The 25,010-nt window shown below is 54.9% G+C and overlaps 1 protein-coding gene across 6 annotated transcripts; it reads right to left on the bottom strand.

The window, feature by feature from the left end:
* On the bottom strand, nt 1–21,663 carry Smtn (smoothelin). 6 transcript variants are annotated; one of them, XR_003845033.1, is made up of 22 exons: nt 21,483–21,608; nt 19,982–20,089; nt 19,674–19,787; nt 15,741–15,889; nt 15,177–15,270; nt 15,014–15,092; nt 14,827–14,924; nt 13,634–13,954; nt 13,465–13,537; nt 12,781–12,852; nt 12,180–12,695; nt 11,852–12,024; nt 8,740–8,892; nt 8,577–8,652; nt 7,460–7,624; nt 7,302–7,364; nt 7,055–7,145; nt 5,241–5,414; nt 4,944–5,061; nt 4,282–4,433; nt 1,622–3,377; nt 1–313 (listed from the first exon to the last, which is right to left on the bottom strand). XR_003845033.1 is itself a non-coding variant. In XM_021210152.1 (22 exons), exons 3-21 carry the CDS (start codon nt 19,722–19,724, stop codon nt 3,233–3,235), a joined length of 2,763 nt encoding a protein of 920 aa, XP_021065811.1. In that variant the 5' UTR covers nt 19,725–19,787; nt 19,982–20,089; nt 21,483–21,663; the 3' UTR covers nt 1–313; nt 3,213–3,232. The 6 variants fall into 6 exon arrangements, 5 of the variants coding, with proteins under 5 accessions (XP_021065811.1, XP_029401406.1, XP_021065809.1 ...); XM_021210152.1 differs by having other exon boundaries at nt 3,213–3,377; nt 21,483–21,663; XM_029545546.1 differs by having other exon boundaries at nt 3,213–3,377; nt 20,017–20,089.
* Between the last annotated feature and the right edge of the window lie 3,347 nt (nt 21,664–25,010).

Raw genomic sequence — 25,010 nt, 5'->3', positions numbered from 1 at the left:
TCGTTGAAAACCAATAATTTATCAAAACGCTGCGTGTGTACAAGGGGGAGAGGTGTTTCAACAGACGGGGCAGCAGTGGGCAGGCGCACTGGGAGGGGCCGGTGCTGGGGGCGTGGGGACAGCAGCCCGCAGCCCGCAGCGAGGGCGGTGTGAGCAGAGTGGCTAGACATTCTTGCCGCGCAAGCGCAGCTCATGGCGCCGCAGGTGGTTGTACAGCGATTGCACATAGGTGAAGACGCACTTGGGGTCGGGCTTTTTGCCCATGATCATCATGTCCTCCACCTCCACCAAGGGTACACAGTCCACCAGCATCCTGCAGGGGAGGGGGGGAGGCACAGGAGTTGTCAGTGCCAGCCTGCTTCTCGCTGTGTCCCTCTACCCCGAGGTCTTTGTCGCAGCCTGCTCGTCTTTTCATAAACTCCAGACTGTCCATCGATCGGAAAGGCTTTCCAGGAAGGGAAACGCACAACCAAACCCAGGGGCCATCCTGCCCATAGGCTAAGCAGGTAGAATTTGAGGGGTTGGGAAGTGAGTCATGCCTCACCCTAGGCAGGCAGGTTCTGGATCTAGAACCCAACGGCTCTCTGGAGGGCCCGCCTCCTGTTCATGCACAAGTGTATCCCTGTTGGTAGAGTCTCAGCCGGGCCATCCAACCCCTGGGAGCCTTCCCCTTTGGCTAGTGTTATTCCACCATCAGGATTCCCCAGTGACCCACTCCCTCCTAGGGGAGGCCAGGGGTATTCCTGGAGTGGTTCTTTAACCCCTATCATCTGCATTGGGTGGAGATAGGAAGGCAGATGAGGACCCTGGTCATATCAGCTGGGTTGTCTGTACCCTACCCTGAGCTCATGGTGCAACCGCCCTTCTGATTATCCCTGAGTGCTACACTTGATTCAGGAAACCAACTCAGCGATTTGTTTAAAGCCAGGTAGAACCTGTTATGAGATACAGGCCCTCAACCTTGGGCGTTGACAACTGCCTGGCGGTCCCCTTTCCCTTCTGTGGGAACCTTCCCCCCTGCAGCTTTAAGATGGGGTACAAGCTCAGCCTGTTTCCCCCTTGTCCCTAATTAAGACTGTTTGCCTGCTGTTTACACTGGCTCCTCATCACCGCTGCTCAAAGCTAACTTTGGCAGGGAAAACAAGCAGATTACTGCTGTTCCTAGGCATGAGATAGATAACCCAAGACCACTTCCCTTCTGGTACCTTCATGATCATTGCCAGGATTGTGGTAGGACTGGGGTCTACTCCCAGCTCACCTACGACTATTGTTTGCATTTTGTGGTACTGGAGATTAAATCTAAAGCTTCATGCTTGAGGCGTAAGCTCTCTCCCACTGAGTTACCATCCTGGCTGCTTTTTGAGATTAAGGTCTCAATAAATTGCTGGGGCTAGTCTTGAAATCATTCTGTAGTCCAGGCAAGCCTTGAACCTGTGAGCCTCCTATCTCAGCCTCTGGTGATGTTGGGAAGCAGAAAGTTTTCTCAGTCTCTGTTTGAACACTCACTCATGGATGCTAGCTAAGACTCTCCTGTGACCCTACTATAGCCCCACCCCACCCCCATGAGACATTCCCGACCTCACTGGAGACCTTGGAAGTACACAGAATAAGTGACAGGTACCTGGCACTACTGTTGACAGGCTATGTGCCCTTCGGGTCATCCTCACCCCACATTTGGGGTTGTTTATCCAGCTGTACCATGGTGAAGAGGCAGCCTCTCTCTGGAGCATCTTCCAACTGTAGCTATCTGTACAGGGATTCCAGCCTCCCTCCCAAGTCTGGAGCTCCCTCCTGCCCGTGGTGCCTTCCCTGGAGACCTTATAAAGCCATTGTTTATACTGGGGTACATGGTTCAGGCTACCCAAGTGACAAGCCAAACACCAGGCAACTAAAGCAAGAGCACGTAGCTGAGTCACACTTTCCTACTGGGCCAGAGCTACCCTAAGCAAAGCTTTTCTCTTTCCAGTGGCCTGCTGAGCAGGAGCTAAGTCCATATATGACCTAGAGACAGTACCAAGCCTGTTTTTCACACCTGAACCTCTGAGTGTGTGAGCACCTGTGTTCCTTCCCCCAGGGCCCCTAACGCAGGAAAAGCACCCTGTGTATCCTTGCTGAGTCACATTTCCTCCAGCAATTCATTTCTCCCCTTGGGCCCCTATCTTTACTTCGGTGCTCTATCTTTCTACCTGTGCTCATGCGTGCTGGATAAGACTCTACCCTCTTCTGTGATCTGACCCCCACCTCCCACCTACCTCTGTCTACAAAATCGGTGGGAATATAGCGGTGGGTCTAGAAAACAAACAAGTAAATGGAGACCTGGGCCTCACTCTCCTCTTTTAGCTCCTTATCTGTAATAGGAAAGCCAGGTCAGATCGGAATTCTTCACTGTGGCCCCGAGGTGATGTGAGCAGAGAGAAAAGCCATATGGCTCCGGGGAATCCAGCCAGAAACATCTTCCTGTTGAACTGGTTCTGTTCCCAAGCTCCTCACTTTGGAGAAAGACACCACCAGCTAGCTCCCCATGTGTCACATGCTGAGCCTGAGTGGCGTCTTGACCCTCTCTTTCTTCAAACCAGATCAGGGAGCCTGCCTTTCTAGTTTGTTTGTTTGTTTTTAAGACAGGGTCTTGCTGTTGCCCCGGCTGACCTTAAACTGTGATCCTGTGTGAGGCAGCAAGCACCCACCACCCTGTCCCTTCTGATCCTCTACTTCTGATGTTGTTCCATCTTGAACATCTCAAGTTTCTCCCAAGGATTTTTTTTGGAATCCTAGTCTGAGCACATCTCTCCCATTTGGCTAACCTTTGCCTCCTGGGTCCTCACAACGATGCTCAAACTCATACTGTGGTCCCTTCCTTCAACCTCGTCAGGTTCTTTCCTTCCAGGCTAAGCTGTCTTCTCCATTCTCCATCTCTCTTGTCTCTGGCCTTGCTGGGTCTGTTCCTGTGCCTGCTGCTCCTTTTCCTCCCTCAGTGTGAACTGTTCAGACCCTAGATTAGTTTTCTCCTTTTTATAGTTTGCCATGCTGGGCTGAGCCTGGGGTCTCCTGGGCTCCCTGTCACCATACCCTTGTGTCACCGAGGGACTTGCCTGTCTCCTCTGGGCTTTCTAAGCCTCTCCTGCTGTTCACACTTTCCCCCCCATATCCCTCTCAATGCATTGATGAGCAGATTCCGGTGAAATGAGACAGGTGGGAGAGGCGACATTTCTCACCGTGGGGCCCCAAGCAGGGGTTAGGACTTTTTGGTTTTTACCAGCCCCTTCTGGACCAGACAGCGGTAGAACTCCTGGATGTACGTGTACACGCACTTCCAGTCTGGCTCCCGAAGCCGCACCATGTCCTCTGTATCCAGGAGCTGCGGGCAGTCCGCATGGGTCCTGGGGAGGGGAGGGGCCAGGAAGGGGCAGGGAGTGGGGCCCGGTGGAGGAAGGAGGGAAGAGAGGCCAAGAGAGAAGGGAGGACAGAGACACACACACATACACATACAGAGACATGAGTTCAGTTATGTTCTCAGTGCCGCAGTCTGCCAGCCTCCCGCATGCCCCCTCCCAGTGGTGGACGTGCCGCTCACTACCCATCACTAATGGTGCGCGGTGCAGACAAGGGTGGGGGGGGGCAAACCAGTCACAGGTGCAGAGAACTCTCTGGGCAAGCGGGAACGCGGGGGGGGGGGGCAACGGCTTTGGTGCCGAGGTTGGAGAGGAGGGCTGTGCCCCGGGGAGAGGGGGTGAGGGAGGCGTGAGAGGAGTGGGGGTGGGGAGGAGGAGAAATCCTGGAGGGAACCAGAAAGGGAAGGGAAGGAAAGAAAGAAACGGAGGAGGAGGGTGCTTGGGTGCAGTGTGCAGAAGGGGCAACGATTCCAAAGTGGAGGGCTTTCCATGTCCTATATAGGCCTATATAGGTCACTCGGGCACGGTGCCTGGGCCGGGAGCCTCCTTTTGGAATCTCCAGCTGGGATCCCGTGGGAGCAGGAAGCTCTGGTAATGGTGGGAGGAGAGCAGGACAGAGAAATGGAGAGAGGAGGAACAAGGGCAGATGGAGGAGGGAGAGGTTATGGACAGGGCCACCTGATGGGTTTTAGCCTGGGCTGGTAGGCGGGCCTGACGCTCCTTCCTTCCGGTGGGCACCCGGCACACTCAGCAACAGGTGGGTGGAGGAGGATGGAAACTCTCTGGGGAAGGGGGTCTCGTCTGCAGACCCACTGTACAACTGGCCACTTCCACGGGGGTCTCAGGGCTGCTGAGCCCGGCTGACACCGGGAGAACGGGGCCCATAACTTACTCAGCGGATGAGAAGGCCATCTCAAAGTTCTGGCGCCGGTTTTGTGGGCTCAGCTGCCCATAGTCAAAAGCCTCAGGGAAGAAATTGTGCACCAGGGCACAGAAGGCCATCCCATCACTCCAGCTGGAGGAGAAGTTCTGGATGTCCACATGCTTTGGGAGGCAGAAGCACACTAGTCAGGACGCTGGGAGCAACTTTCCCATGGGGTTGGTTTCTGTCCACCCCTCCCCCACATTTCGGCACCGCAGTCCTAGGGCAATTGGGCTCAGGGAGACCTTGTCTGTTCAAGGCTATAGAGTAGGTGAGTAGTCAAAACATGAGCTTCTTCCAATTGGCCTCATTAACCCCCCTAAGCGGTGATTTTTTTGGGGGGGGGGGGTCTGAGAAGCCCAGCGCCACTCAAGTGAGGCTGTAGTCATGTTCTAGTCACTCTCTCCCTCACAGAGATTTACTGGGTGGAACACTGAAGGGACCCCAAGAACAGGATCTGTCTCTGAATCATGCCCACCAACCCAAGGGAGCCAGAGCAGGCCATGGGGGTCTCCCTGAGTCTTTGCCTTCCCATCTGAGAACGGTTTTTTCATGCTTCCTGCCAGAGCTGTGCTAGCTGCCAAATACTTCTCAGAAGAGGGCGCCAAGCTGAAGAGTTCCACGGGGCTCACCTCGTAGCCGCGGGTCTTGGCTCGGCACCAGTCCAGCAACATCTGCTTGATGCTATTGGCGTTGGGGACTCCGAAGCTGGTAGAACGCTGTACAGCTGTACGGGGTGTGCCAGGACCACTGTGGTGTGGGGAAGAGTGTCACAAGATGCCACTAATGAATGGGCCAGTATACCCTTTGCACCCCTGGTCTGGTCTACCATGACATTCAACCTTTCTGTCACATTGGTACCCTGCTTCTCCCATCTCTGGCTCCATCCACTGAACACCCAGGCCACCCCTCTACCCTCTAGCACTGACCCGGCAGAGCCTTCTTTCTCTAGTTTCTCAATCATGGCCTTGCGCGCTTGGGATGCTGAAGTCTTGGGCAGACTCTGAGCCTTCATTAACTCTTTCTTCTTCTCTGCCTGGCGTTTTTCAAGGGCTGCCAGGCTGCCAGGACGTGAGCTGGTTTGGTCCTCTCGGTCGAAGATACTGGAGGGTGACAAAATGAATGTTAGGTTGAAGGAAGGGTGGGTTCTCTCTCTTGGCAGCAGACCAGGATGCTTAGCTTGATGGTGTCGGTGTTGGAAACACTGAAACTTGTGGGGGAACAGAGCTACAGCTGCATGGGGTCCCCTGGGGCTGCTCTGGGGCAGTGTTCAGGAGAGGTCTTATACTGCATCAAACACCATGAGGAATTGAGGGTGTCCTCGTCACGCCCATCTTACAGAGGAGTACATAGAGGCACAGATACAGGATGTCAGCAGCCATGCTTGTTTGACCAGGTTTGGTCCCCAGGACTTTTCTAAAGGGGTGTATTGTACTGCCAAGTTCCAGGCCTTGTGGTCCAGGCTGGTAATCCCAGCTACCGGGGAAGCTGAACCCGAAAGACCGGCAGGTTCGAGAACCACCTGGACCACAGACTGGATGACTTAAGGAAACTCCGACTCAATAATAAAGTGAGAGGTAGCTCACTGATAAAGAACTTGCCTAGGAAGCGCAAGGCCCTAGGTTCAATCCTTAGGACCTAAACAAAACAAAGCAAAACAAAGTAATAAAATGAGCACAAAATAGGAACAGTAGTAGCTCAGGCCTCTGAGGACTTTACTGTGTTCTTTGATTATTTCTAGTGCTGGGGAAGAAATCCAGAGTCTCCTGTGTGCTAACCAAATGCTTCCACTCCGCTGTGTGCTAACCAAATGCTTCCACTCTGCTATTTAAAAACCACAAGGGGCTTTGATGAGTTGGTGGGCTCCTGTAATCCCAAAATCCTGGAGGTTGAGGGTGCAGGATCACAAGTTCAAAACCAGCTTAGGACATACAAGTGAGACTCCACCACGTACCCACCTCTCCCCGTCCTGCAAAACTACAAAAATAAATAAATAAATAAATAAATAAATAAATAAATAAATGCAGGCCTAGAATCTCAGATACTTAGGTAGCTGAGGCAAGGTCAAAGCCTGCTGGAACACAGAGGGAGCTTAATACTAACACACAGCAATTTAGGGAGAGATCTCTCCTCAAAGTAAAAGTAGAAAGAGGGCCAGACACGTAGCTCGGCAATGCAGTGCTTGCTTAGCACACGTGAGGCCCCAGGTTCTAATACCCAGGAACTCCAACAAAACAAAACGGAAGATCCTGATGAAATGACTAAGTGTGTAAAGAACACACTTCGCAGGGGGTGAGAGGAACCCACACTATTTCCAGTGACAATGAGGAAATTAAGGTCTCTTTATAGGATTTCAGAGGACACAGCTGCAGGGCTGGAATTTGCATACAGGTCATTGAGAGCTCCTGGAACTTCCAGTGATTGGCTTTCTGCCTGCTATCCTCTGTACCTTGGGGTGGACCCATCCCTCACGAGTGCCTCAAGTCAGCAGCCTGCTCTGTGACCCAGAAATGGTTTGCAGATGTCGGAAGTGCCAGCAAGCAGTGGCAGGTGGGTCCGAGGCCCGGTGTGAGACTCAGCAGGTGCCTGGTCTCCCTCCACAAGCATCCTCCACCCCAACCCTATGGTGCGGCCGAGGATCCAGAGAGATCCCAACTGCACGCTCATTCTCTCAGTCTGTCAGTCTGCCTTTCTGCAGAATGGGTATGCAGTGAGGTCCCCAGAGGCACTGCCCCGTGCTCACCTGCCCATCTTTTTGGACGAGGAAGAGGAAGAGGAAGAGGAAAAGGTCTTGGTTTGGACCGTGGTGGTGGTGCTGCTGCTGCTGCCGCCATCTGTGGGAAAGGGAGTGAGGTGAGGGCCTGGGCCAGGCATGAGGAGGGATGATGATAGCCACAGTGGAGAAGAGAAAGTGGAGGATCAGTGGAAGACACAGAGTGTTTAAGGAGGTGAGCAGGCAGGCAGGCACAGGAGGGAGCAGGTGGCCTTACTCTCCGAGCGCCTCATGAAACTCGACTCCACTGTGGTGGTGCGGGCTGTCTGAGTGCCATCATCTGGAAGGACAGGGGATGGGTCAAAGAATTGTGTGACAGGAACAGGGGATCACACTGAGCTCACCACGAGCCCCAAACCCTGCTCAGCCTCTTACTGGAGTGGACGAGCCGCTCGGTTTTGGTGACTGTGCTGACAGCAGAGCCATCAGCCGCCCGCTGGCTGTGCCTGGTGGTGGTCTCTGTAGCCACGTTGCTTCGGCTCTCGCCCGGCCGGGCCCGTGCCTCCCGTAGCCTCCGTTCTCGTTCCTTGTCCCTCTGGTCTGAGCCGGGGACGCCCCATGCACGTCCAGGAGGGTAGCCCAGCGCCACACAGTAGCACACATGCACAGACACAAGAGGCACACGGGATGGAGTGGAGGCAGCTCGTTAGAAACACCAATGACACAGGAAACCAGTGCCTCTCTAGTGATGGATGGGGGGGGGGGGAACAACCACAACTTGGCCCAGAGCTGAGTATGTGTGTAGGGGGATGGAGTCTGCAGATGGAAGAGGGGACATAGAACACCTGCTGTCAAAGGGGTGTCTGGATCCAGGACAGGTTTCTATAGGAACAAGAAGTCTCTGAGTCCGGAGGGAAGAGAGCTGGGTGGACAGAGCAACTGAGAGGTGAACCTTCAAACTAGTCCTAGGAAGGACAGGAACAACTGGAGGAAGGACCACTTAAACCCAGAGAGTGGGTGGAGGTATCAGAAGAAGTGATCAGACCCAGGCAGAGGACACTGGAGAAAGACTGGTGAAGAGGGTTAACTGGGTCTGCAGAGAAAGCAAGCAGGTGACGAAAAGGGACACCAGGACACATGCAACCCAGTGGGAGAGTACATGTCGAGGCTGAGTAGGTGTCTGCTGGGGAGTCACTGTTCTCAGAGAACAACTGTTTCAGAAGTAAATCCAGAGGCACGAGGGACAGAAGAGCTAAGAAGCTGTAGGAAAAGGGACGTAGCCACACCCAGGGACAGAGACTAACAGGGACGAGCAACTGGGAGGATTATCTGGATTCAAGCAAGCCACGCTGGACAGTGGGTAGCAGTTAGATGCAGGGTGAGAAAGACTGAGGGGGCCAACCCAGGGCAAGGAGGCCAGGGAGCACCTGGCTGGAGGGGAAATGACATGAGTGGACAACTACTCAGCTGGCGTGTCCACAGGAGGACTCCGGAATGAGGAAGCAGCTGAGGAATGGAGTGGCTACACCTAGGAGGGTAACTGGCTCTCTACCTCTCTTTCTTTGTCGGAGCTCACGCAGCGCAGCCCGGATGAGCTTCCTCTCCTCAAAGTTCGTAGTCTGGTCCAGCTGTAGATAAAGCGGTTGCTGCTTACCTGGGGTCTGCCAATCCTGACCCTCTGCCAGCCCCCGGCCTACCAGAGCTAACTAACATACCATCTTGTCCAGGACTCCTTCATCCTCAATGGCCATCAGGTCCTCCGCACTCAGGGGGCTCCGCCCCTCTGGGCCTTTGTCCACTCGAGCCTGCTCTGCGCCGTTAGCTGCTTCCACTGTGGCAGAGGGGGGCTCTGCAGGATCTGGCTCCATCTACAGAGTGTGGAGAGGGTGTAGGGTTTACGCAGGGATGTGGGTGAAACATGGGTGATAGAGGATTAGATGCTGGGGCTGCTGGCATCGCATTAAAAATAACCCCAGCGGCCTGCCAGGCCTGCTAATGTAGGTTGGCCATGTTGGTTTCAGGCCTACCGTAGTGAAACCGGAAGCCATGAATAGAGTTTCTCACATATCCAGAATCATCCTAATACAGATTGGCAGAAGCAGTAACAGTGGCTTCCATGCATAGAAAACAGTATCTGTATAAGCACGAAGGATTTCATTGTCTCTGTTAGGGACAGGGGAAACTGAGGCTGGGGCAGCTGAACGACTTTCCCACGGGTCCTCTGTGAGTGTGATGTGGCCTACAGGCTGAGCGCAGTGGTTTCAATCCTGAGGCTGAGTTCTTTCTGATCTTTTATTTCTAGTTTCCACCTAGGCAGCAGATCCCAAGTCTTGATTGCCAAGGCACTGGACCAGGTCCCGAGGGCTCCTAATAAGGTGTGTGACTGGGCTACCCCAAGCCAGGACCCCTCGAAGCGCTATCTAACTTCCCTTCCTTGCTGGGACCCACTGTCTAAGGAGCATCCTACACTGGCCTATCTTCCCCCAGGGGATCTCCCTCCCGCCTGGGCCCCTGAAACCAAGGCCCAGCTCAGCTACTACAGCCCCCCCCCCCCCCCCCCCCCCCCCCCCCCCCCCCCCCCGCACGCACGGCCTCTGCCTGTCAGGAGGGTAAGGAGAGCCGAGGTGACAGCTGTTTTGGAGAGGCTTGGCCTGGTTGAGGCTGCAGGACAGCTGCCAGGGCAAGAGCCTGGCACTTTCTTGTCCCAATCTTAGAGGTACCTCACTCTACACTGTACCACTCTGTACAGTGAAGTAAACTGAGGCCAAGGCAGCGCTGGTACATCGACAGTCACTCAGCAGAGCCGGGCTCAAATCAATTCCCTCCCACGGGCTGACTTACGAGACTGCTCCTTTGAGAGGGGCCCCCAGCAGAGCTGCGGCGGGTGCTAAAGGCAGGTGGGTGGGCCACGGGGGTCCCAGCATCCTCAGCTGCCTGGAAGAGGGCCTCGGGGTCGGCAGCAGCCAGCAACAGCTCGCTGGGCTCTAGCTCAGACTCCAGGTCAGGCACAAGCGGAACACCCAGCCGTAGGCTCAGCACCTCCACCTGCCTGGTCAGTGCGGCGAGCCGCCGGCTCAGAGTTGCTGTCTCTGCTCGAAGCTCTTCAGCTGCCTGAGCCACTGGCTCTACCGTGGCCAGAGCTGCATCGGCTGCCTGGGTCACCGCTGACCGGCCTGCTTCAGCCACCGCCTGCAACTCCTGTAATGCCTGGCTCAACCGTTCCTCAAAAGCTGCAGCCATCTCAGGCCCAGGCCCTGGCACTCCCGGCATACTGCTAGTGGGGACTCTTTGGGGTGCAATGGTGGGACAGTAGCAGGGGCTGCTGTCTCTGCTGGCAGCTTCGCAGCTGGTCTGAGGGCGAAGGCAAGGGCAGTGAGCCTGCCCCGCCCCTGCTGGCCTCCCAGCCTGCCACCAGCCAGCTGGAGCAACTGCTCAAATAGAAACCTATTCTGGGCTCCTCCTCGGAGGGGATGGAGGGGGATGGGTAGCCTGCTCAGACAGGCGGACAGCCCGTTGCACGGCTCAAGGATTACTGAGACCAGAGTCCCATAGGTGGAAAAATGGAGGGAGCAGGGCATGGACTGAGACACCAGGTGTATCAGCTGTGACACTTCTATTTGCTGAACTCCTGCATATATCTGCTCTCGTGCCCCATTGTTTTAGAAAGCCTTGAACAAGTTGAGACAATGGAGGCCCAGGAAGATGGGATCTGTTGGAATGGGGGCTTGTCCCTGAGAGACATGTCCTCTAGCCCAGCCACAGTGTTCAAATCCAACCCAGGACTCTGCACAAGTGCATTACAGACACATCTGTCCTCAGATGGGGAGACAGGTGAGTTAGTGCCAGAGCCAAGTCTTCAGTCACCACCAGAGCCCCGATCTGTAACCATCCCTCACGACAGCCACCCCAACCCACTGCTTTGGTGCCAGAAGGTCGATCTTGTTCACATTCTCATCCTGTTAGCCCTCTGAAGGCCCAAAGCTGACCATCTGACCACCTCACCTCGGTCAAAGTCCCATTCCGTCTTTCATACAGCACACAGGGCATTACCTGGGCAGCCCACGGGGAATCTCTTTCCCAGCTGAGCTCCCAACCCGCTGATCCTGAGCTTGGGGATGAATAATAGAAGGAATGCCGCGGATTCAGTTCCCGCGGCACCTGCTAGGCTGCTTCCTCCTTGCTTGCCCGGTGCCCCCTGCCTGCCTGTCTTCATCAGTGGCTCTGCCCCGCCTCCACGGCAAAGATGCTAATCAACAATCTCCTAATGGACTAGGCCGAGCTTGGATTAGCGTGGGATCTGATCCACACGTTGGGGCTAATGTTCAGCGTCGGGTGGGAACGGGGGGTCTATATGGCAGGGACTGCCGTAGGAAGAAGGCCAAAGCCCCTACCACCGTCAGTGAGCTGCGGCCTTCACGCTTGTTCATTAAGAGTGAGCTGCTCAACTTAGGTGCCAGGATCAAAGATTAGCAAGTGGATCCAGGCATGGTGGCTCACGTCTGTAATGCCAGCACTCAGGAGGTAGAGGCTGGAAGATCACGGAGTTCAAGGTCAGCTCTGGCTATATATATTTAGATCAATGCCAACCCGGGATACAAGAGACTCGACATCAAACAAAACTAAACAACAAAAGATCAGCACAAGGGAAGAATGCTTCTGGGTAATAGAGCATGGATCAGTCTTAGATCAGTCCTAGCCACATCACCAACTGTGATGGACTAGTAGACTCTCTGGCCTCAGTATGCACAGTAGAGAAAACCCGCTACACCCTTAAACAGTCCCTGGAGATGGTGAACGGTGAGGCTGGTGGATTGTGGAGAGGCTCACCTTAAAGTTGCAGCCTCCTCGGTTACCAGGGGAGGCATGGCTGAAGGTAGTGACGCGAGTGACACTGCCCAGTCGGGTCACAGTCCCAGGGTTGCTAATGTGGGTGATGGTGTTCTTGCCCCCACTGCTGGTGCTGAGAAGGGTTGGGGGTGCCCGCAATCCCAAAGTCAATTCTGGAGGGGAGAGGGATGCTGTTGGGGCCAGATGCAGTGTGGGCAGTGCCAGTCAAGGTGAACCGCACCCTGGATACTGGCCGCAGCACCCGCCTCGCATGCAGAACCAGGAGTTGGGGGGTGCAAGCACTCCACCCCAGCAGTGAGAAGCCTACCTGCTCTCTGGTTGCCTGTGGGCAGCAGCACCCGGCCTGTGGAGCCCTGACCACGGCCATCCTTGATCTCAATGGTAAACGTAGTCTTCATACTGCCCCCTGGCTCCCCAGTGCCGATGGCGACAGGCGGTGGGGTACTGGGCTCTTCTGAGCAGGACTTGGGCCCCCCTGCTCTGTTTTCAAGGGACCTGAGAGCCAAGCCCCGCCCCCTAGGGCCCTCCTCTTGAGGGCAGCTCTGAAGCTGGGCCAGGGAATGAGCAAGTTCTCTCTGCTTCTTGTGGGAGGAAGTGTCACTGGGACTCAGAGAGGAGGAGTCGCTGGAGGAGGAGGAGGCAGGGGTGGTGCTGATGAGGGAAGGGCCCGGGAGCCTTGTGGGGGTCTGTGAAGTGAGGGCTATTCGGGGTGGGCCGTCCTGGAGCCTGGCAACCACGGGAGAATCAGATGTGAACTTTCGGACTCTGTCTCTCACAGAGCCAGCTCGACGGAACTGGGACGGTCCTGCAAGAGGGGTTGGCTCTGCAGGAGACAAGAGAGCTGTCAGTGGCTGGGTGGGATAGGGACTGCTCAGAACCTAGGGATGGTAAAAAAAACCAAACAGTACCTTGATTTGGGGTTGGCTGTCGGGGACTGAGCACCGATAGTGAACGTTGGCAGGGTTTCGATTCAGCTGGGTCTGGTAGGTTGGTAAGTATGTGGCAACCATAAGGGGGATGGGAGGGAGGAGGAAAGGAAAGTGTATGGTGGGGTGGTGTGCACTGTCACTCACCTCTCCTCAACACCTCTTTAGCCTCCTTACCACACCCACTGCGGAGGCCCACCCACTCAGCTGCGACTCTTTTACGAGGACCTCCTCTCTCTCCTGTACTGACCACAGGGTGACGTGGGCACTCTTAGGGGCTAGAAGTAAGTTAGGGCCAGAGAAAGGTATCCAGATTCTCTCTACTGATGGGACTAAGGGACACCCCCCCCCTGCCGCCAGTACTGCCCATAGATCCAGCTGGGTGATGGGTGTACTCCCTTATTGGGGAGAAGAATGTGCCTGAGGTCTGTTGCCTTTCAAGGCTGTAAGAAGGCCTCTGGCCATGGGTGGCAGGAGTGGGCCTGGCCAGGGGCGGAACACCTCAGGGGCTGTGGCGGGCCGTGTCAGGGACTGCCTGGCCCTGAGAAGGCTAGAGAAGCATTAGAACCCATCCTACAAGGCAGGGAAAGGGGAGGGTCATGGGGACAGATGGGGAAGGACAGAAGAAAGCAGAGGCCTGTGGTAACCTGTAGCTGGTCTCCTCACCTGCTCTCTTAGTGTTGGAGGAGCCTCTGGCGGAGTCCAGGGTATCTGAGGGCTCCGTGGGGCCAGGCAGGGGCTGCAAAGATAAACACCACATAGGAAGGGGCTCTCAGACCGAGGAACTCAACCGCCGGGCATCCCCACCTCTCGACCCACCACTCGCCCAACTCACCTTGCTGATGACCCGCCCCTGAGAGCTGGGGGGTACCGGCGACATGGGCGGCTCGGGGCTGGGAGCTTCTGAAGGGTGCGGGAGTGGCTCAGAGCTGACTGGAGCCTCTGCAGTAGGACACTGGGCTCCAGGAGGCTCCAGCCGAGGCTCTGGAGAGGCACCGGTGGGCGAATTGTCCGGGGAGGCAGGTGAACCGGGTGTGCTCCCAGGCGGGGCCCTCAGCAGGAGTGTCACTGTGGTCACATCCTGGCTGGTGTCCTCCGGGGTTGGGGTTGGCTCTCGTCCTTCTGTCTGCTGTTTCTGTTGCTCTGGCTCTGGCACCTGCCGCGGACACACAGGATGCAACCAAGGAGTCTCTGACTCGAATGCCACCCCCACCCACCGAGGACCAGGCTGACGGGCCAGGCCATGCAAAGCAGAGGGGCTGGGCATGGCTTCCCGTGGGCACACCTGCATAAGGAAGGCTGGTCAGGGCCAAAGGTGGTTTGACAAGGACCAGAGTCTAATGCCAGTGGTTGGCCGTAACAGGAAATTTGCTGGGGACTCCCATTCCTAAAGGACCCTCCAACCCAGAACTCTAGCCTCAATCTAGCTAATCAGGCAGAAGTACAGCTGTGCAGGACTAGGCAGCTAGCGTCCTCTGCTGGCCATCCGTGGAAATGGTATGTCTTGAATTCTCATGCTATCTGAAGGATAGAGAGGACGCTGAGCACTAGTTAGCAGGGCCTGACAGGCACGCTCACCCTGGAGAGCCAAGGTAAGGATGCCATGTCTGGAGGGTAAGGGACAGCATGGGATGTGTTTAAGCAGGGGCAGTACCAGGACTAGATTTGCATTTCTAGGAGATCCTTCTGGCTGATGAGCACAGGCTGGGGGGTAGGGGTAGGGGTGGAAGGTAGGAGTGGAGGTAAGAGACGCCAGTGTATCCATGAGAGTATCGTGGGCAAAGGAACAACAACTTGAAGGCTAGCTTTGAGGGAAAAATCAGGGTTGGAGGTCTGAATTGGAAGGCATACAGCTGGAGTTGCCTGAGTATAAGAAATGAGCTCCGGGGTTTCCTCAAACACTGGCCAGGGGCCAGCTCCCAGTCAAATGACGGCGAAGCAAAGGCACACGGGTACTACGTCCAGAGTTACTGGCATCAGGAGGCACCAGCCACTGGGTGGACCTCCCTTCACGCCCACACTCCTTACCTTACCAGGGTCCAATGTGTGTGCTGCCTGCCTCCTGCTGTCCTCTCGGGGGCCACTACTGGGAAGTCTACTGCACAGTCTCCCAGCCAAGGTGGCAGCTGGAGGGGCAGGGCAAGGCAAGTGTCAGGAAGTGATGTGAGATATGAGACGCAGGGCAAGGGTGAGTCTACAGAGGGCAGGCACCTACCCTCAATCTCCTGAGCTCGCACTCGGCGGATGGCGGCTCGGATCAGCTTGCGTTCCTCGTATTCGCCAGCACTCCGAAGCTGTGGGTGACAGGAGGGCCACAGGGGTTGCACGCCGGAATCCAGGTAGGTCTTCACCTATCCCTTGTCTGCCCCGAGCCTTACCAGTGTGGTCAACTCCTCTACATCGTTCATGGACTCCAATCTCCCTGCCAACCGTGTGAGGGCGGCCTGCTGTTCAGCTTCTCGCTGTTGAGAGCTGCAGAGACATCGTGAGTGTAACCACCATTGCATGACAGTGTGTCTGGAGGATGTGGGCTCAAGGAAAGGGTCAGGGTCTGAGGCCTGAACACTGGCAGGGAGACATGGAGCTATCTATGTAGAATCTCTGAGCAAGCATCAATATATATCAATATCTCTATCCATCCATCTATCCATCCATCCATCCATGCATGCATCTACACATGCCTGGCATCCATCCATTCACCCATCCATCCATCCAATCCATCCATCCATCCATCCATCCATCCATCCATCCATCCATCCATCCACACATCCCTGGATACAGGCACAAGCTACCCATACTGCACAGCCACAGCTGGTACTGGCTCCCTACCCACACATATCCCTGTGCATTCCAATGCTCATGGCTCACAGACACATCTGCCTCCGTATGAGCTGATCCTCGACACATCTGCACTCGAGAACCCAGCCCCCTCTGCCACTCACTGTAGCCAGTTCTCCTTGTTGTCTTGCCGCTCGGCACGGAAACGTTTGGATGCCAGAGCCTCCTCTTCTCGTTCCAGCTCCTGCCGCTGCAGCTCCCGAATGGCTGAGCGGATCCGCCGCCGTTCTGCCAGATCTGCGGTGACCTCCAGCTGCAATGTAGGTGGGAGTGAAGGGTGGGCATTCTGTCAGGGGCAAAGGACTGGCACCAACTGCCCACAGTTCTGCCAGGGGCACAATGGATGGCTTGTCTCCAGTCTCTCTACCCTAAGCCTTCCACGTGCCTGCCTCCCACTCAGGATTTTTAGGGGTGACTTCGCTCGTGACATCAAAGATCCCGAGAAGCCCACTGGGCAGTGTGGTGCAGAGACAACCTTCTGTGAGTGCACAGCCTGCAGCCACCGACCCAAGCCAGGTGCCAAGCAGCCAGGCTCCTTTGTGGGACTTGACATCTGCTCTCCGGGGTCTTTCGTTAACCCTTTAGACCAGGGAGCCACAGCAGGAAGAGTGTAGTCACCCTTCTGAGCTACTGACAAGAGTCCAAGGAAAGGGAAGGGTGATTCAGGTAGCTGAAATCCCCTGGTGATCTATCTAGTCACAGAGTAGCAGGGCCCTGCCAGGAAAGATGTGAGATAGGGAAATTGAGGCAGGAGCCTAGCTCCCTGCTTGACAGAGAGTTACTTTTCCCCCTTTACTGACCATGGCCTAGTCCTAGCCACCATGGAAGAAGTCAAGACCCAGGGTGGGAAGGGCTGGACCCCTAGAGAGTGACCCAAAGTGTCAGACCCAGCACTAAGTCCCCATTTGCCATTTGTTTTTTTTGAGACAAGGTTTCTCTTTGTAGCCCAGGCTGGCCTGGAACTCAGAAATCCGCCTGCCTCTGCCTCCTGGGTGCTTGGAGTTAAGGGACAGACACACCAACTCAGCCAGCTTCTGCCCGCCCTCCATTTAAGGTTTAGTTTTATTTATGTGTTTGCATGTGTCTGTATGAGTGGATGCCATGTGCACGTGGGTGACTGTGGAGGCCAGAAGAGGGCATCAGGTCCCTGGAGCCAGGGTTACCGAGTGCTGGGACTTTTGGAAGTGGAACAGAGGCTCTTAATTAACTGTTGGTCCCATCCAGACCTACTCTTGATATATTATCTTGATATATCATTTTTATCTGATAAGAGGGAACTGAGTGTCTTGTTTATGGTTGATAACGTGAGAGTTTAGACCTAGGTCTCTGCCTGAAAGGCTTGCCTGAGACAAGACACCTGAGGTGCTGAGGGTTCTCCGTCATGGTGGGGAACTTTGAGGCCCTGAACCAGAGCCCCCTCTAGCCTGCTCTAGAAATGTCAAAGTCAAAGGAAACCTTATTACAACCAAGAGATCTATGCTCACTTCCCACAGAACATTTGGGGATTGGTGGCCTGAGGGGGCATCTGGTCCAGACTAGTCCAGAGGGTAAAGATCCAGAGATACAATGACTTTGTCTCATGGGTCCACATTTTCAACCTCCAGGGGAAAAAAATACAAGATAGGAACTTGGCCATTTCTACAAGCCCTGGATACCTCAGTGTCTCCATTTGGAAATTGGGATCCTCCTAATGAATTCTCTAAGTGGAAGGGGTGGCTGGGCCTCACTCTGCTGGCCACTCCCTGGCATCCTTCCTTTTGGGACTGTGGGCAAAGCTCTGACAAGTGTCCCTGCTGTGTCCTGTGTTCCTCACCCTCTCAAACACCAAAGGTCAGACCACAGTGTTTCTACTGTGTCTAGAGTTCCTCACCCTCTCAGTCACCCCCACCGCGTGTGGAGGGGACTGCGGGAGGGAGGGAAGGAAATACAAAGAACTATTGTCTGCCTGGGGGAAGGGGATGGTTTCCGAAACTGCCTGTGAAATTCTCCTGGGAGGAAAGAGGGTGCTTCCTCCTCCTGCGGGAGGATGGAGGGGGAGGGGACTGGGGCTCGGGTGCTTTCTACTCTGGCTGCTGGGGGCATCTGTCCAACCTAGCGATCCTAGCTTCAGGCTCTCCCACCTGCACAAAAAGTGATTCTCCTGCAGTTCCTCCCTCAATCCGAAACCAGAACTGCCCGCTGTGTTGATAGCAATTAGGGAAATGCCTCGCCAGGGGGCGCTAAAGGCCCGCAGGCTGCAGCCACCAGCACGGGGCTCACCCACGCCCCACCCACCCGGTCTCCAGCCGGGCGCCGCAGCTAGGAGCCAGGCAGGAAGCCCCCCGCCACCGCCGGCTTTAACGTCCCATCTGCAAAGGAAGGGAGGTTCACAGCACCCTAGGTCACCCGGACGGGAGGTGGCAGACGTGCAGACACGTGGCAGGGGGCACACGCAGCGTGCTTGTCCTTAGGTGCCCCTGTCCCACGCAGCCCACCACCCCGTCCTCAGGAATGTGCGGGAGCGGGACCGGAAGCAACTGCGGCTCCCCCAGTCAGCTGGGCACAGCTTTCCCATATAAGGCCGGGCCCCACGGGGAGGAGCCGGGCCCGGGACGCCCCCGTTCCTGCCACGAAGCCGGAGGGTGGGACCCTCACAGCTCCGGGCACAGCAATGGCGCGCGCACGGGGCGGTGAAGCCCGGGGCTGGGGTGGGCCTGGAGCCGCGGAGCCGAGACAGGGTTGGGTCTAGCTTGTCCTTTGCTCCCAGGCCTGGGGCTGGGAGGAAGCGCGTCCGGCAACTACTGCTTCTGCATCTCCCAGCTTCCAGACCTTGCATGAGTGGGGTCTGATGGTTGGAGAATACCCTGGGAGTGCGTGAACACCCAGCGTGGCTTTTCCTATGGGAAACAAGAAGACTCTGACTTGAGGGACGGTGAAGATGACCGGTGGGCATCTTTGGAGACCCAATCCCATCTCCTGGCAGCAGAGAGTCTGGCTGGAGTGGCTGCCCTTGGCAGTGGTGCAGGATGAGGTTAAGGCTCTTGCCCCAGGACACACAGGCCAACCTCATAGGGGAGGTCAAGGCAATCAGGCCAAGTGGCTCAAGCCTCTCCCTCTAGGGGAAAGGATTGGTGGTGGTGTGGGACACAGAGAAAGTAAAGTCTATAATATATTTTTGCCCTTGACAGAGAGCAGGGTCTGGGTGGTGGGGCTGTGGCCCCTCTCCCCATGGCCTACTGCAGGGCCTTGCTGGTGGACGTGTATTACTGCTCTGCTGTGGCGGCCCACTGCCTCTGTGTATATGAGAGGAGGAAGAAGTTGGTAAAACAAGAGTGGAGTGGACCAATCCAGTCTCCATCCCAAAGTCAGGTCCATACCAATTCACGCCTTTCTAACGCTAGCAACCTATATTTTGTATTACACCCACCCCAACCCCTTTTCTTTTACAAGAAGCCAAAGCCTAAAGTAGAAAACGACAGACCAGACATCACAGAACCCATAAGGACCCACAGCCTATCTCTCTCCGGGCTCTTCTAGCCTTTCCCATGACTCTGGGTTTCCCAAGACTTCCCTCTGGAGTTTGGACCCTGATAAAGCTTTTAACCTAGAGCGTTTGGTATGTGGTTTTCCCGCACAGGGGGGCAGTATGCGGGTGCAGTCGCTTGCAGCATCTGTGACTATTCTGTAAGATGGTGTGCTCAGCACCCAGCCGTTGTTCTCTGGTTTATTACTCATTGCTGCCCATTATCATTGGGCAGGCCTCCAGGAGTGGGCAGTGGCCAGCCTCCCCACACTGTAGCAGCTCATGGGTGAGTCCCAGGAGTTACTGTTTAAACAGGAGATGACAGTTGGAGGTGGGTAGGGACCAGGTCTCAGCACCTGACACGGACAGGAACATTCCACAAGGGCCTCTGGAGCAGCCAAATGGAACCAACCTGACGCTGTTCCCTGAGCCTCTCCTCCAAACCCCTCCCCCTCCTTATGTACTGACAAGTACATAAGAAGTGGCCTACATCCCTGGATTGGCCACCCCACAGTACAGTAACAGGGCTACTTACCAGTTTTCGGAGGGCTCCTTCATCCAGCCCAGCTAAGGCCTCGTCTGCCATCTTGCTGGCCCCTAGTTCCTTCAGTATGTCAGCTCCCTCCAGGTCCTGCTGGCACTCAGAATTCTGCAAGAGGCAGACATGAGTTAGGTTGCTGGAGATTTTGTAGAAACCTCGGTCCCCTAGGGTTTATGCCTCTGTTTCCCTCTCTAGCCCATAAGCGTCCAGTTCTTTCCTATCCTACCCTGACATGTGGCTCCTGGCTGGGAACTGTCCTCTGCCCTAGGGTGTTTTGCTGAAAAAAAAAAAAAAAAACTCACCAAACCAAGAATAGGTGTTCCTGTTCCAGCCTTACCAGCTTGGCTGCCAGTCTGCCGTGTGGTCTAAGTTGGCATCCTGACTAAGCCCCACACAAGCAGGGCCTGTACCTAGATGGAGAAGAGGACTCAGCAAGGCCCACCAAGCGGTGCTTACCACCAGGGGGTGCACACCAGTCTCTAGTTACCTGTCATACCCACTCATCTCCAGGGGCCGCCCAGCCTGCCCCTCCACCCTCCCCCACAAGCCGGGCGGCTGGCTGTGGGCTGAGCCCATATCCAATTCTTGCTAAGACTGTCATTCCCACAGGTATGGGAGCTACCTGTGTCTGGCAGTTCTTGGAGCCAGCCTTCTGTACATGTCCGTTTTGACCCCTTTCCTCCCTGATGTCAGCAGATTTGACCTTGGGGAGCCAGGTGTCCCTCTCTCCCTGTCTGTTCACACACTCAGACTTCGCTCACAGTTCACGTCCCAACTGGAAGGGCCTTGGGAAGCTGACCCACCCGACCTCTGGACTTCAGGCAAACTGAGAGGATGGGAGATGGTCAAAGACTCATCACAGGGGGTCAGAAAAACTCAGACTCAAAGGGCAGGAAGGACCTAACACAAATTGGTTACTTCTGCCTTCTGAAGTCCCCTTCCAAAATGCTGCCCAAGATTCCAGGCTGTTTGCTTCTTGTTCAACCACTGACCATCAAAATGGATCCCTAAATCTGGTGCCAGTCTCTAGCCCGAATCTCTCCTTCCTAGAGTCCCCAGTGTCACTGGAATTTGTGACTCCATGGTCTAGCACACCTGGATGTTTTGCTAAAGTGTTGACTGAAATAGCCTCTGGACCCCCCCACCTCCATTGATTCATCCCGAAATCATCCATTCCCTCTCTACAACAGTCACTTGGTGTGAGTCACCCCATCCGGTGAATGGGTCTGGGGGAGTCCCAGTGCACGCTAGTTGGAGTTTGAAGGACCCTTTCTGTTCAAGGCACTGCTAGAGTCTTTGCCTGCTAGTCTAGATACTCTGTCTGGGGTAACTCCCCTCCCCAGTGCCCAATCTTAAGTATTGTGGACATGTTGTGCTTCCTCATGTTGGGGAAGGGTGTTGTTAGTTCTAAAGCTAGGTGATACTCAGGACTGTCTGCTCAGAAATTCCTGCCACTACTTGCCACCGTTCTCATGGCTTCAAGCTACACGGTTTTCAGTCCTGGGGATTGTTAAGGCCCTGCGGGAGGTGGGTCAGGATCTGGGAAAGATTCCTCGAGGTATCAGCTCCCTATAGATTAGTGTCTCTGGGGATCGAGAAGCCTCTTCCAAGTCCATAGGATCTCTTCAAGACTCTTTCCCCAGGGTCTCAGAACTTCAACCATGTGTCTTTGGAGTTCTCGTGATTTGGCTGGGGCTCCCGGACCTGGGAGTTTCAGAATCCCTGTCCAGACATCCAGGTTTCACACCCCCTTCCCCGGACTCATCGGGACTCCTAGAGTTGCCCCGAGATCCTCATACCCACCTCTCAGTCCGGCCCGACGTTCCGGCGCAGTTTCGTGTTAGTTTGGTCGGGACCCAGCAGTTGCAGTAGAGACCGGCAGACCGACGGGAGGAACCGCAGCCCGGGAGCCCAGGCAGGTTCGGCAACGTCCCCTGGACTCTGCTGCAGACGCCTGTCCCGCGGCGCCAGCCAGATGGCTGGCTCCGCCCTGCCAAGCTGTCCCAGCCAATTCTCTATTGAGTCACGCCCCTTCTCCGGTCCCATTGGGAAAATTCAATTTTTAGGGCCCGCCCCTAAAAGACTCCAGCCCCTCACTGTACAGGCATGCTGGGTATTGTAGTTTGGGGAACTGCTGTTGCGAGGTTCTAGACATGCTCGGGTGGGCTTCGCCAGGATGCAGGCTCTAAGCCAAAGTCCGGAATGTGCCACAAGCCGGGCAAATAAGTATCTTGGGATCCTGTAAGCCCTGAGCGGTCCTGAAAGCCCCTCCCTGCCCTTCTCTTTGTTCTTGAGACCACATCCTTTCTCCGGACTCCACCCACTAGGGGCCTTACTACACAAACTGCCGGGTCAACTCAATGCTTAAAGGGCGCTTTCGGGACACCTGGTCTGGGCCACCTCAGGTTAAGGACTGGGTGACCAGCAGCATTTTGACGCTTTATTGAGTCGCCCAGGACATCTGAGATGGAGCAGGATCAATCATATCGTGCCTTCCTTGCTCATATGTGTAGCATGCTCTCTCAAACCCTTTAAAGTCTGCCTCTGAGAGCCCCGAAGTTCTAAATAGGGAGTATGACCCTCACAACTCTCAACAAATGGGGGAAACTAGGTCCCAAGGAGGCAATACAAAGAGTCAGCCAGGAGACCCAAGAGCTCAGACCCAGTGGGGAAAGCTGCCTGTCATCCTGGAGGCTGTGGAGCCGCTCTACTGGTCTTGCCTGAGAAAAAAGTAGGGTGGAGCCTGGGCAAATAAGGTCTGGAGTCCAGCTTGATAAATTAAAAACTGTAAATCAAGCCGGGCGTGGTGGTGCACGCCTTTAATCCCAGTACTCCGGAGGCAGAGGCAGGCGGATTTCTGAGTTCGAGGCCGGCCTGGTCTACAAAGGACAGCCAGAGCTATACATAGAGACCCTGTCTCGGAAAAAACAACAAAAAACCCAATAAACCATAAAAGCACCAATGTATTTTTATGTGTGTGTTGTGTATCAGATTATGATATTATAAGATTATAATGATTATAATATCAGATTATAATATCCATAACAACTAAATGAGATTTGAATTGTTCCCTTATTCAGATGAGACAAAAGCCTATGGGTAATGGAGTCGAGGTTCATCCTACCTAGCCAGGATTCTAATCTCTGCTTCTAACACTACGATGTGGAACCGAGGTGGAGCTGAGCTGGCTCCTGTAGTCTCTCAGAGAGCTCCAGCTCAGATTTCTCCAAGACCAACCGGTACATACCTAAAGAGAGGGCCTGTGTCTATTTAAAGTCTTTTGGTTTCCTCCCACCAGCCCTGAAAGGTGGGCCTCTCACCTTATATATTGGAAAATAAGACTTAGAAAAGGAAGCCCCTTGAGGGTAAGGCAGAAGAAATGCGCCAAACTAACGAAGATGCCCACTGTGGAGACTACAGTTTCTAGTCTTCCCTACCTGGCCTAGGTACCAGCTTATCCTCTGAATGAGGTTGAAGGCACTCCAAGGCCAGATCTGGAGAACTGAAAATCTTGCATCGCCAGGGACTCACCCTTCCCTCCGGACACAACTAGACCCCTTTGGAGTCTCAGGATCTACTTGAGTGGGAGCCGATTGCTCCAGTGAACCAACCGCCTGCTCGCCCTGGCTGGGATCAATGAACTGGATCAATGAATTTCGGAGTTGAGTGCCTGGTTCCGGGATTGTCTAGCGCTGTGTGCCCTCACCCTGGCGGTGCTGTGTACGCATGTCAAGCCCTGGCCCGCCTCCAGACTGACCTACCTTGCCTTTTTCTTCCTTCTTGTCAGGGATGGTGCCATGAAAAGAGGTATCTGGTGGTGGTGATGGTGATCTGGGCATCAAAGGGCGCCCCCCTGCGAGTGGTGAGAACTTTATAATGTAGGCAGGGAAGAGAAAAACGTCCCGTGAATGTACAGCAGGCGCTGAATATCAGATCGCCAAGATAACAACTGTGCAAGACAGTCGGACTCTACAAAGAGGATATTGAAACCCAAGGTGGAAACGGCACCATTGCGGCAGAATTTTGCCCAGCGCCAGAGCACCTTTCCTCCCCTTGTTATTTCTAAGATGGAAGAAATCTCGGAGGGCTCTTCAGAGGTGGTGCTATGTATGATAAACATCATTGAAGATGAGTACAAAGAAAGTCATTAGATGGAAGGACATTTTTCAGAAGAGTAAAGTCTGGGAGGCTTGTGGGTAAGAAAAGGAGGTGAGCAGAATGTAGGCAGAATAAGAAATAGGGGTGGTACTATCTGGGGAGAGCCAGATGAGAAGGGTGAATGAATGTGGGAGGACCTGGGAGGCTTGAGTTTCTATCCGCTCATCTGTAAAAGCTGCAGAACTGACTGACTGACTGACTGGCATCCAGTCCTCCAAAGGGCTATAAGAGGAAAGCTCTGGATTCTTCCACATCCAACCCTGTTACTGGCAGAGTGTGGGGGGGAGGGGCAGACATCTCGTGGGCCAAGGGCAATATTTTGTTCCAAAGCTCAAGTCCAAAAATGATGGTTTTACTAAGCTGGCAGCCTGGTTCCCTGAGCCATTCTGACTTCTCCTGCCCCAGACAGGGGCCTAGCCTGCACCTGGGGCCAAGCGAGTGGCAAGAAACGTGATGTTCTCTTGGAGCTGGTTCTGCCCTACGCAAGGCCTCTGGCTTCTCGGAGACTCAGTTTCCTTCTCTGCGCAGTGGAGATCAATGTGCTCGGTGGTGATTTGGGCATTTCTAAGTATCCCTCCCAAGCTGCCCAGCAGAAAACCATAAACCTTTCAGAAAGAGCTTAGCTTTAGGAGATGCCCATAAGTGGTTACAAGGCCAGCTGAGGCCTGACCCTTGGAGCGTGAGGTGATCGGGAGGCTGTTGGGCAACAGAAAGAATCAGGGAGTGAGAGGTGGTTTGATGGCTGATGGTGCAGGCAAGGCAGGGGGAGAGATGGTACCCAGATTCTAAAACCTACTGAGAGCAGAGTGTAGATTGACATCCAGAAGGCTGGAGGAACGGAGCAGCAGGGTCAGCAGGCGGCAGATGCTAGCTGTGAGAGCAGACAGGAGCAGTCTAACAAATGAGGCCGTGGTTCCGAGATGGGACTGGGTGGGCCCTTCCCCCTTGTGGGTAGAGCCGAGGCCCCCATGGTCACAGCCAGCAGCTCGAGGAGCAACATTGATGACCTGCTTCTCAAACCAGTTTGGCAAGACTGTCACATCCATGATGTCATCCAGCTGTTGTATCTCTGGGCAACTGTGCTTGACCAACTGCCATCCTTGGAGGAGAGAGAAAGGACTACAGAACAGCTACTGGGCAGAGGGGGCATCAGAAGAACAGTCCCAGGGACAA

Source organism: Mus pahari, chromosome 13 (genome assembly GCF_900095145.1).
Source record: "Mus pahari chromosome 13, PAHARI_EIJ_v1.1, whole genome shotgun sequence".
Classification (NCBI taxonomy): domain Eukaryota; kingdom Metazoa; phylum Chordata; class Mammalia; order Rodentia; family Muridae; genus Mus; species Mus pahari.
This window is presented reverse-complemented; position numbering and strand designations above follow the sequence as displayed.

Coding starts and splice junctions, on each gene's coding strand:
- Smtn (XM_029545548.1), bottom strand. CDS start 19,724: ATGGCAGACGAGGCCTTAGCTGGGCTGGATGAAGGAGCCCTCCGAAAA. Junction 15,271..15,740: donor AACAAGGAGAACTGGCTACA/GTGAGTGGCAGA, acceptor ATGTCTCTGCAG/CTCTCAACAGCGAGAAGCTG. Junction 4,434..4,943: donor CCAAGACCCGCGGCTACGAG/GTGAGCCCCGTG, acceptor TGCCTCCCAAAG/CATGTGGACATCCAGAACTT.